Source organism: Danio rerio, chromosome 4 (assembly GCF_049306965.1).
Source record: "Danio rerio strain Tuebingen ecotype United States chromosome 4, GRCz12tu, whole genome shotgun sequence".
Taxonomy (NCBI): Eukaryota; Metazoa; Chordata; class Actinopteri; order Cypriniformes; family Danionidae; genus Danio; species Danio rerio.
In genome coordinates this window covers 44,087,212-44,100,179 of record NC_133179.1, presented here as the reverse complement: position 1 = coordinate 44,100,179, position 12,968 = coordinate 44,087,212, and the positions used below count along the sequence as shown (strand labels likewise).

Sequence of the window (12,968 nt, the reverse complement as noted above, 5' to 3'; positions counted from 1 at the left end):
CACATGTTTGCTATTTGCTCAAACTTTTGATTATTTAAAAATCTTTCATACATGTCATTTGACAGTGAAACCTGTTTGAAAGCATTACCAATTGAACAAGAGCAGACTGATTTAACAACTCTATTACCACATATAAACAAGACTCTTGCTTGGATATGGACTACTAAATTTTCATTTAAAGACAGTCTAAGTTTCTGTACAACTTGTCAGTATTCAAAATAATAATATTGACTTGAGTTGACTTGACTGCTTCAAAATGCTGTTAAAGTTCACGCTGCATTTCTGTTTCCTAAAATGTTAATTTTCGCTGCAGCAGTATAAATACTTCTTACTGAATTCAACCATCAGATGCAAATACTTTCATTCAACTTTATCTCTCTGTTCTACACAACATCCAAACAATTATGTTCCTCTATCATTGAGGAAACACACACATAGACAGAGTGATTTACTGCAGCATTTGCCTTTAACACAAATGACTTCGACTCAATTCTCTGCTTATTTTTCCTATGCTAGAGTGAGGATGCTTTCTGGACTTTTGTGGTTAGTGACTTAGCCAATGTCACTGTTTAAATGCCATCAAGTCTAAAATACTTAACATTAATATTCAGATAGCAAAGAATTAACTGTAATTAACCTTTGAACTTCTCAGTCACTTTAGACATGGGTTTGTAACCTGAAATGGATGGCAGTCTTCAATTTCACAGCTATAAGCTAATAAAACTTGTTTTAAAATGATTATTATTCCAGAGAGTAACCTGAATCAGGAAAAGAAGTCATTATTAACGATTGCAAACAGAGCTGGATAACCCATCCATTTAAAGCTCATCTCATGGTCTGCATCATCTTTTCCTCAGATTAACTCAGCATTATTGACTTCTGCAATGTCTGGCATTTCGCTTATACAATCTGTAATAATATAACACTTATTCCAGAGGTTAGTGACAATATTCATACAACAGGGACAAATCATTCCCTCAGAACAATAAGCATTATTGTACCATAGATATGAATATTGTGACAGCTCATAACTAAGTTTGCTTTAGGTGTTGAACTCGCACAAACTTATTCCTAAAATTCTTTGTCCAGTTTCAACTAGATTTACATGATCTTTTATCAGGTTTCAAAGTTTCCCGGTTCATAATCAATGTCTTTTCTGAGACAATCAGCTGGTGTGTTTTGTTTTCTTAATATTGTTGCTAAGCATGTCGATAATAGAAACAAAACACAACTCATGGCTTCACTCAAACAGTCTCTGTCTGTTTTATGCACAAAAATTTTTAATAGTTTTAGACTATAACATTAAAATGATTACAATTCAGAATCGTTAATCATTCAGCAACGTTCCAAATGTCAAAAGTTTGATCTCTTAAAACTCAGTTGGAACTATTTAAAGCCTAAGAGAATTTCTTGTAATTATTTTACCTTAACTGCTTAATTCCATTCAGCTGTGTTATCCAAACCATCTCACAGCCAGTCTTTATCTTTAGCCAACACCATCTCGAAAATGTCCTTCGTCATGCATAAGGACCTGCATCAGTAAAATAGTATGAAAAATCAGACACATCAGTTAAAAATCATCTCAGCTTCACATTCAGGAATTCAGCATTCTTAAAATTCAGACATATAAAATATCCAGTGCTGTTAAAGCAGCCAACCACATTGATATTGGTAAAATTTTAAGAAACTGTACTGTCTCCAATGGTTCTTGAAAGCCCATTGCCATTATCTTTTTACCAATCATCTCCTTCAGGGTACCATACCCTGGCATAGTCCGTTGATGCTTGTCACAAGGACCGACATTACTGTAACTTCAAACAATTACCCTCTAAGGATGCTTTAGGCCGATAGAGCATCACCCCTGTCCAGCACCATCTTTCACATTAAACATCCCCCTTTTTCGGGTAGATGCCCCGGGGTTTACGAGGGGTCCCATGCCTTAGGTTGTTTTCCGCTTTGGCCAAGGGAAAATCTTACCCGTCTTAGGGAACCCCCCTTCGTGCCCACCGGTCAACTGCCACTCACACTGCAAGCTCCTGTGCAGGCTTCCTCCTTGATTCAGAATTTTCTGCAAACTTGGGAAAGTGCAGTCAAGAACCATGAAAGCCATTGAGACTACCTACTAGAATTCAAACATTGAGACAGATTTATCAAACACTTAAATCAACTGAATATCAAGCTGAGATTATTCAGGGAGTTTAGATATCACCCTGATCCATTCAGTGTCAGGGTCTGCTACCTCAGTACAGCCATCCGGCCCTGTATGTGATGATGGAGACTAAGGATAAGACAAAAGTTACAAACAGTAATAAACCACTGAAACAAGACAAGAAATTTCCAAACAGTAATAACAACTGTTCAAATTAATTATCTCTATAGCTCAGCGGGTATATTAGTGTTTTTCAAGATGCTTTAACAAAAGCATTTTCATTCATTCATTTCTCTGTTTGCTTAGTCTCTTTATTAATCCGGGGTCGCCACAGCGGAATGAACTGCCAACCTATCCAGCACGTTTTTATGCAGCTGGTGCCTTTTCCAGCCGCAACCCATCACTGGAAAAACAAACAAAAGCATTTTGCAATCTCTTATTTGTTAACTTTGATTTTTAATTACTAATACATCTATTAGTGTTTACAAATTGAAATGTAGAATTTCTGTATTCATTCTAGCATTTCCTTTACTTTTTGATTTCCAACTGAGCACTGTGCTTATCAATTGTTATGGAACAGGCAGATAGCAGCTCTTAGCTGACATCTAATGAGAGAGAAAGAGAGTTTTGAGCAATCTAGAACGAAAATGCATGTTTACTAAATTTAAACATAAAAACATAACATTAACCTCAATAACATAATTTTATTGTAATATCTTTTTACTCAAGCCCGTCCTAAAACATATAAAACAGAGTTGACATGGATTTTCAAAGTAATGCTGTTACAGTCAACAATAGTTTTAGATCTTTCAGGGGTTAACTGCATCCATCAAAGTATTATTTGAAACCCCCATTTATGTTACATATATATTATTAAAAATATATATATCCAACCATAAAGCTGCTTGTTTGCACAGACTTACATGGCATATTTTTAATCGGACATGTGTCTGTTACTTTTACAGCCAAAACCTGTCATGTTGAGGGCTAAACCAAAATAGCAGTGCAGTCACACAGAATCTTATCTTTTAAGACAAAACATAAGCTATTCTTTATTCCCATAATGTTACTGTCAGTTTTTGTGCTTAGTTTTTGCTACTAGCCTCTCAATATTTAGATTTTAGCTTTTCAATGACAATTAAATGCCAAAGGAATACTTTTTTTTTTTTTACAATCAGTTCTAAAATCATTTTAAACCTGAGAGCTTAGCTGAGCCATTTACTGCATTCTGCTCTCATCTATTTCTTTTTATATCTGAGTTCAACACCAAAAGCAAGAAGAAATTGAGAGGGCAATCTTACCAACAGTGCTTGGCTTCTGCTTGATGAATCTGCAAACCATCCCAAGATGTGCAAACTGTCCAGACCGATCCAATCCAGTTAGGGTCATAATTTTCTCGGGATTGCTCCTGGTGCATCATTGATCAATCAACCTCACCCTGATATTTCTAGGTATCTTGTCTGACTTTTGTGGCCACTACTATCTAATGGATCCCTATTATAATGTTATTTGTTATTTTTATTCAATTATTTCTTTCCCTAATAATCTGACCTACACTATTCTTATGGCATGCCTTTTTGTCTGTGATGTAGTTAGATAGCAGTGGTGGAACTAATTACAATCTCGGGTTAATTTAGTCCACTACTGAATAAAAACCAGTCCAAGTTTTATCCCCGAGAATGTGTTAAAACACACCCATAAACTGAGTATTTTAACTCTGGGTGAAAGAGGAGGTACACCTCTCAACTACTGTTACACTTATCACTTATCACTATAGGTGTAACACAAAAATGCACCAGCTCGCTAAGGGATTCTACACAAATCTACCACAAATTTCTGTGAATCCACCGGTGCCTTTCATTCACGTCTGAATGAGAAATCCACACTTTCATTCACGGCTGAATGAGAAATCCACACTTTCATTTACGTCTAAATGAGAACCAACAACATTCATTCACGTCTGAATGAGAACCAACAACGTTCCGTTACTACCCACCACTTCACAGACAATCCCTAGTCTTATCATTTTAAATCTTCCTACCTTCATTTTGTTGATTGATCAATGGTGTTACCAGTAAACAAGTGCCACGCGTCCTCCACCAAAACTGTAGGGATAGTTTACAGTTTAACCCAAAGAATGACCAGTCTGGTTGATGAAGAAGAGCTGGAGTCAGAGATTTTAAAAAAATAAATTTAGTTTACTGAAGATAGTTTGCAGTTTCATTCGCAGAAGCCAGCTTCAACACTCTCAATGAGTTCCTAGGCCGCTCTGCTCACAATCACCAATCAATAACAATTATACTCTCACATAACGTCATTAACTGCGTCATACATAAAGGTGTTTTAACCTGATTGGTTAAAACACAGATAGACTAGGAACATTTCCACGTGAGGTTCGTGCGTACAATTCTGAACAATATCTAAACATAAACGTCAGACACCCTTTAGACTGATTAGAGCTGACTCCAGACCTGTGAAACGGATCAACAATCAAATAGAACACACACACTTCAAGTATAATCTGTTTCTTATCCAAGGCTGAGTGTACCGTCAGCCGTCTTTATCAAAACTGGTTAAAAACTGGTATGATCTACATTCAGGCAGTTATATTCTTACTACACAAAGTCTATCTTGAATAAAAAGTAGAATCACTTTAAAAGATTTAACTGTGAAACTATAGCAAAATCACTTTAGACATTTTAGACAGTATTAACTCCTAGTAATAACAATAGAAACAGTTGTTTCCAGTCCTCAGTTCCACTCAAGATCTCCATGACCTCTGACCTAGTTTGCTGGCTCCTGAAAATAGGTATAAAGAGACAGGCAAATGCACTGAACATTCTTATATTAAGCAATGTGTTAACTTATTCATTAATTAAAATCAATTCACAGTTAAATACTGAGAAACAGGATGATGAAAAGGATAAATGTTGGTCCATGATGAGATGGACTGGAAAGCAGAAATCCGAATCCTTCAGATTGTTTGTGTACATATTATTTTGTTACACACCCTGTATTTGTGTCCAGGACCGCTAGTAAGTGTCTGGTTGTTTTTTCCCACGACACTTTCTTAGCACTCACACGACCGGGTGTTTACTTTGACTTTTGCTTTTTCCAGGACTCATTCCTCAATAAAGAGTTGTTGTTTTTCTGCATTTGAGTTCACTTTTTTTTTTTTTATTTACTCGTGACACAGGTATTTTCTTTCTTAATTGTGTTTAAAGATCTTTAGATTTTGACATGATGTCTAGCTTTTGAGGCTCTTTTGGTCTACTTCACTTTGTCAGACAGGTCATATTAAAGCCTGATTTATACTTCTGCGTCAAGTGACCGGCGTAACCCACGGCGCATGCAACGCGCGTGGCTGTGCATTTATACTTTTGCGCGCTGTCTCTGTTGGTCTGCATTAACACTTCCGAAACGCTAGTTGGCAGTGAGGTGTAATTGTTCCTATGTGTCGAGTTTCTTCGCTGCTTTTGTGCTTTTCCTGAACACTTCCGGGATGTACAAGTGGCTACCAAGCCGACCAATCACAAAGCTTGCGCTACTCGTTGTTGCGACGTGTAGTTACATTTTTTGAGAGGTGCACGTCAGTGACGCCGACGGCCACGGCGAAGGGCTATGCGTCAGCGCCGTAGCATACGCCAGTGTTTAACACAGAAAATAAAAAATAAAGTTATGTTTTCATGGGGAAAATGTTTGTTTGGCATAAATTCAGCAGTTGCGCTCGCATCAGCGCCAAATCAATCAGTCTGAGATCGCCTGAATGAGACTGTCTCTGCGCTACTGAGCGGATCCATTGTAGTGAGAAAACAAAACAATGCAACGAACTAACGACCCAGGCTATATCACAGTGTATTATGATCGTGTAATAGCCATATATACGGCTATATGAAGAGAGAATGATGAGCAGGGCGAGATGTCATTCTTACCAGTAAATGCGAAAGTGAAAGCATGGTGAAATATTACAGAGAGCTGTTTATCCAGCCTGATCTCGGTTTATCCGTCAGGAAAATTGACCGAAATTACTATCTGTTAATTTTTCCATATTTTAATCGTATAATATGTTGTATTAGGCCTGTTGTTTTGTTCATTTACGCACTGACAGCTCGAAAGAAAGATTTACATTGATCTGATGCAGTCTCGGTTCATCTGCTATGTCTCTATAATTTAAGCCTATAATGCAGAATTCTAGCCAACGTTTCTTTAATAGATTGATTAATTCAATAGATCGATTTTTACAAAACCTGACAATTGAAATGAGGCTTTGTATATATGAGAAAGTCTGACCTCTGCTTTATATTCGGTGACGATGTCTGTGGGTTGTTAAAATTAAAGTGCATATTTTTGCTTCTAAAATATTCTATACACAACTGGTCAAAAGTTTGGGGTCAGTATGATTGTTAAATATGTTAAACTAAGCTTCTTCTGCTCACCAAGGCTGCAATTATTTAATCATAAATACAAATCATGAAATTCAAAAGTAAAGTTTATCAAAAGTTCAAAAGTAGTTTATCATTTAATTTATTCATTTATTCCAGTGATTTTAAAGATGAATTTTCAGCTTCATTACTCCAGTCACATGATCCTTCAGAAATCACTAATATTAATTATTATTATATTTATTAATGGTAATAGTAATAAAAGCAATAATTTCTGGAGTAATAGTTTTATTTGAAACTACATACAATAATAAAGCAGTTATTTAAAATTTTGATAAATATTTTAACAATTTAACATTTTTTACATTTAATAAATGTAGCCTTGATGAACTGAATAAGTTTTCTTAAAAACATTTTAAAAAATTACTGTAAATATATATACAGTGGAAGTCAGAATTATTAGCCCCCCTTTGTTTTTGTTTTTTCTTTTTAAAATATTTCCTAAATGATGTTTAACAGAACAAGGAAATGTTGATAGTATGTCTGATAATATTTTTTCCTCTGAACAAAGTCTTATTTGTTTTATTTTGGCTAGAATAAAAGCAGTTCTTAATTTTTTATGAACCATTTTAAGGTCAAATTTATTAGCCCCTTAAGCTAATTGTTTTTCAGACTGTCTCCAGAACAAACCATCGTTATACAATAACTTGTCTAATTATCCTAGCCTGCCTGGTTAACCTAATTAACCTAGTTAAGACTGCTTCAATCTTTTACTTTCACACTAGTACTTAGCAAACACCTCAGATACTGTTGGCTGGTTCCTGTTGGTTGTGCACCTTTTTTACAGACGCCATAATAACGACACAGATCACTGCCTATTCACAAGAAAAAAGTGATTGACGTGGTAATTATGTGTGTAACTTGCCTTTATTCATTTACTGTATGATTTGTTTATGGGTAAAACAAAGACCATTCAGGTCAGGTAGTTTAAACGGTAGGCTACAAATAATTAATTTGTTATTAATTAATTATTCATAATCAAATTGAATCGTGACTTAAGAATCGAAAATGTAATCGAATCGAGGATTTGGAGAATCGTGACACCCCTACTCATCAATATGACCAAAATGATCTGGGATCAATTACATAAGAATCCACTAAAATGTGTATGTGTGTAATGGATAACAGGAGATTGATATGACAAGATCAATCTAAATATGAATGAATATTAATATTCTTAATAAATAAATATTTTTATAATAAATATATTAATAATAAAGTTAATGTGCATCAAAATTAGGTTTGTGTAGCCAATGTTTTATTATCTTTTCACTTCAGCTTTTGATTTGATGAGAGTTTTAATGATTTACTAAAAACTGAACTTTTTTTTTATTTCAGACCTAATTAAAGACTATACGGGGAGTAAAGAGGAGGAACATCAAGTTAAAATAGAGGACAAAACTTATTTAGAGACTGATGGTATTATAAAAGTGAGAGACAAAAGTTGTTTTACCTGCACTCAGTGTGGAAAGAGTTTGGCAAGTAAAAGCAAACTGAACATTCACATGATGAACCACACTGGAGAGAAACCATTCACATGCACTCAGTGTGGGAAGAGTTTCAGCCAATCATCATACCTTAATCAACACATGAGGATCCACACTGGGGAGAAACCATTCATATGCACTCATTGTGGAAAGAGTTTTAGCCACTCATCATCCCTTAATCAACACATGAGAATCCACACTGGAGAGAAACCATTCACATGCACTCAGTGTGGGAAGAGTTTTAGCCAATCATCATCCCTTAATCTACACATGAGGATCCACACTGGAAAGAAACCATTCAAATGCACACTGTGTGGGAAGAGTTTCAGCCAATCATCATCCCTTAATCAACACATGATGATCCACACTGGAGAGAAACCATTTACATGCACTCAGTGTGGGAAGAGTTTCAGCCAATCATCATCCCTTAATCTACACATGAGAATCCACACTGGAGATAAGCCTTTCACATGCACCCAGTGTAGGAAGAGTTTCAGCAACTCATCATCACTTTACAGACACATGAGGATCCACACTGGAGAGAAACCATTCACTTGCACTCAGTGTGGGAAGAGTTTCATCCAATCATCATCCTTTAATGTACACATGAGGATCCACACTGGAGAGAAACCATTCACATGCCCTAAGTGTGGGAAGAGTTTCAGGAAATCATCGTCTCTTAATGAACACATGATGATCCACACAGGAGTGAAAGAGCATATGTGCTTGGAGTGTGAGAAGACGTTTATCACAGCTGCAAATTTGAAACGGCACCAGAGGATTCACACTGGAGAAAAAAACCTACAAGTGTTCACAGTGCAGTAAGAGGTTTACTCACTTAAGAACCCTGAAAACACATGAGAGAATTCACACTGGAGGTAAACCGTAGACATGATCAGTGTGTACACAATGTGTACAGTTTCACTCATCCGGGGCAGCTTAAGAAACACATGGACGTTCAAGTGTACTCTACAACAATGGACTCTACAACGAGTAATCAACAGATGAAAAATCTGAGATGAACGGGATAGCTGATAGCCTGTCAGCTTGCATTGCAGCAATACATACGGACATCAAAGCTTTCCAGATGGATATTAAATTTGATTTAACCGCCTTCCAAGATTCCCTCGCAAAAGATGTGAAAATGGAACTAAATAACTTTAAACAAGAAGTCAATCAAAAACTGGATGGCCTGATCACGGGCCTAAACGCAACAGCAGAAAAGGTCAACGAAGTGGAGCAGTGAGTTGGAGAACTAGAGAACGTTGCTGAGATGAAAGAAATTTTTTAGTCAAACCATACAAATTTAAGAAAACTTACAAGAGAAACTGTTAGATCTAGAAACACGCTCCCGTAGAAATAATATTCGGATTTTTTGAAACCGAAATGGACCTTAAAATCCAACGATGTCAACGGAGGCATCAAGAGATCTGAAAGAAAAAGGACTAATAAATAGCGAAGAAGAAACTATTATAGGAATCTCTGGGAAAGAGAAACAAAGATCTTGGCAAAGTTTGGAGTGACATCGAAGAAAAGAATTTTAAATTTAAAATTGAATTTTAAAGGGACAATGTTTGAAAGAAGGGAAAACCTGACAGATCCTAACAAAGAACTCTGAGAGACTGGTAAAAGTTCTTGACTTCATTCACCAATGATGGACATTTAAATCGTTTGAAGGAAGAATGGTATTTAACCGAACTGACCAGCGACACAAGATGAACAATTAAAGCACACCAAGACTCGAGTCATTGAGGAACATACTGGTAGGAAGACATAAAGGGATTCTATTTTATACATTTAAAATCCCTTGCTATAATTAGAAATATTTAACTTTAAAACCTAGTCAGAAATACAAGAATATAATATTGTCAGATATGGGCACTGAATATATTTGTTAACATTTTTTTGTGCAATAGGCACAGCAAGGAGGGGCCCTTTAGAGAAGGAAGGCTTTCCCATCACATTCAGAAGTTATTTAAGACTTTAAGGTTTGGAAACCTCTTTCATTATGATTTTTATTTAATTGTATTTTTTTTTTCCTCCAACAGAATAGTGGTACTGGTATCTCGTAACGATATGTACAGCAGTTTTTGTTACATTCTGTCAAATGCATACAGATGCTTAAATAAATACAAAAATAAAAAGAGATTATAAAACAAATTTAGAAAGACATAGTTATTGAGTATTTTCAAGGAAAGTCCAGAAGGAGGACCAAATGAGCCAGCACACCTCAGATCTTTGATGTAGGTCATAAGTCTGATTGCCTGACTCAGCCACATATTGACTGAAGGTGTCTGCACAGTTGACCCCAATATCAATATACATTTTTTGGCCAAATATATACAAAAATTCAATACGCATTCTTTGTCATGATCAAGACACAGTTCCGAAGTACAATTCAGAAGGTTTACGTTTGGATACAAAACAAAAGTCTTTCCAGTTATTTTTAAAATCATTTTGTGAATCTCTTTCCAGTACAATTTAATTTTGTCACAGTTCCAAAATACATGCATCACTGTGCCAATGTCTAACTTACTTTTGAAACATAGCTGGAAACAATTAGGAAATATTCTATGGAGGCGGACAGGAGTTAGATATATCCTGTGAATACATTTATAATTTTGCTCATGAACTGAAATTGAAGTACTTTTGGGATAGATATTTGAGCAGGCAGATAGCCACTCCTCATGACTAAAACTAGACCTCAGATCCTTTTCCCATATTGCCCTTAAAGAATTAAAGGTTGAAGGGTCCGCATTAGACAGCAACTTATATAATTCAGAGATCTTATTATTAAGCGTACATGAAGAGAAAAGCTGTTTTTCTATGTCAGTAAAATCAAATTGTATATTACCTTCTTTTAATTGTAACTCTAAAAAGTGTCGAATTTGCAGGAATTTATCAAAATCTTTACTGGGAAGACTAAATTCCTGTCTTAACTGCTCAAATGATTTCATTTGGCCATCCTGGAATAGATGACCTAATTCTGACACTCCTCTTGATCTCCAAGTCAAAAGGCCAATATTCTGTATTGTAGTGGGAAAATCAGGATTAAAGGTAATAGGTGACTTGGAACACAACTTATTTGGGATGGATAAATATTTCTTAACATCATGCCACACCAAAAGCGTATTTGTTATTGTAAAGACACTAATCAAATGTTGAATTTTTTGTATATTATGAATAAATGGTAGAGAGTATAAGAGTCTAGGAGAGCATCTTGTAGATTCAATCCCAACCCATCGTGAATCAAATCTGTAAATAAACCAATTTAACATGTGCTTGATTTGTGCTGCCCAAAAGTATAATTGGAAATTGGGAAGTGAGAACCCACCCAATTCCTTTGGTTTCATCAACAGTGAGAATTTAAGCCTGGGTTTTTTGTAATTCCAAACGTACCTTGAGTTTGAGATGGATTCAGAGGAAGCATGCATATACAAAGCTTGAGATTTATCCAAATTAATCTTGTACCCTGAAAAAGTACTATATTTTTTAATTACATTAAGAATTGCATCAGTAGAGGTGTCAGGGAGTTTAAGATACAACAAAACATCAACTGCATACAGAGATATACGATGTTCCTCTAGACCTATTTTAATACCGTGTATGCTACTATTAATTCTCGCGGCAATAGCCAGCGGTTCAATAACCAGAGAGAATAACAGAGGTGAAAGAGGGCAGCCTTGACGACAGCCTCTGCTTACGGAAAATCTAGTAGACAGCATTCTATTAGTGTTAACCTGGGCTATAGGATTAGAGTATAGGCGTTTGATTAAATCAATCAAATTGGATCCTAACTGTATTTTATCTAAAACTGCAAAAAGAAAAGGCCATTCCACCCTATCAAACGCCTTTTCTGCATCTAGGGATACAATAGATGCAGATTCCTTTGTAAAATTTAAATGGTCTAGAATATTTAGAACTCTTCAAATATTGTCTGAACCATACCTGGATTTCACAAAACCAGTTTGGTCTGGATTAACAACATAAGGCAGAACATTTTCAATCCGTCGAGCTAAGGACTTGGCTATAATTTTATAATCTACATTAAGTAGACTAATTGGGCGATAAGATGAACAATTTGTTGGATCTTTGTCTTTTTTTAAAAGCAGGCTGGTAATTGCCACTGACCAGGATTCAGGCAAAGAGTTAATCTCAAAAAGATTATTTATCACCAGCATTAAAATTGGGGAAAGTTCAGGCCAAAACTGCTTATAAAACTCTTAATGGATACCCATCTGGGCCAGGAGCTTTACCGGATGGCATTGACTGAATAGCTTGCCAGATTTCATCTTCAGTAAAAGGGGCATTCAAAAGAGTCCTAGCGTCATCAGAAATGCTGGGAAGAGAAATCTCATTTAAATAATTAGTCAAATATTTGTATGATCCATGATAATCGGTTGTATAAAGATTACTATAAAAGTCTGAAAAAGAGTTGTTAATGTCCTGAGGATCAAAAGTCATGTTACCTGCAGATGTCTTAATTGCTTTTATAGTTCTTTCACTCTGTTCCTTTTTTAACTGATAGGCCAAGAGGCGACTGGGTTTATTACCAGACTCATAGTACCGCTGTTTAGTATAAAATAATAATTTCTTGATATGTTCTGTGTGGTCTAGGTTAAGTTTAGCTTTAGCATTATTTAATAATATCTAATTATCTTGATTTAGCAAGCATTTATGCTGTTTTTCCAGGCAAGTTACTTCTTCTTCTAATTCTTTCCTTTTTTGTATCTTTAGCTTTTTGCTTAGAGCAGCATTAGCAATGAGATGACCCCGCAACGTAGCCTTGGCTGCATCCCATTTTATTGCAGGTGAAACAGGGGAGTTCTGATTGTCTTGCCAATACTGATTTTTTTTTTGTTTGATAAAAGAGCAAAAGCTAGTATTACT

General features: G+C 35.7%; 3 protein-coding genes across 3 annotated transcripts in view; 1 reads left to right on the top strand and 2 right to left on the bottom strand.

The window, feature by feature from the left end:
- Positions 1–12,968, bottom strand: part of LOC141381669 (BEN domain-containing protein 5-like) — a 495,902-nt gene that overhangs the window by 371,323 nt on the left and 111,611 nt on the right. The window lies entirely within an intron of this gene.
- LOC137490953 (uncharacterized) overlaps positions 1–12,968 on the bottom strand; it is a 245,143-nt gene that overhangs the window by 169,316 nt on the left and 62,859 nt on the right. The window lies entirely within an intron of this gene.
- LOC141381688 (uncharacterized) lies at positions 7,933–10,195 on the top strand. The gene has a single exon (XM_073947972.1). The coding sequence runs from the start codon at positions 8,097–8,099 to the stop codon at positions 8,901–8,903; it is 807 nt and encodes a 268-aa protein (XP_073804073.1). The 5' UTR covers positions 7,933–8,096; the 3' UTR covers positions 8,904–10,195.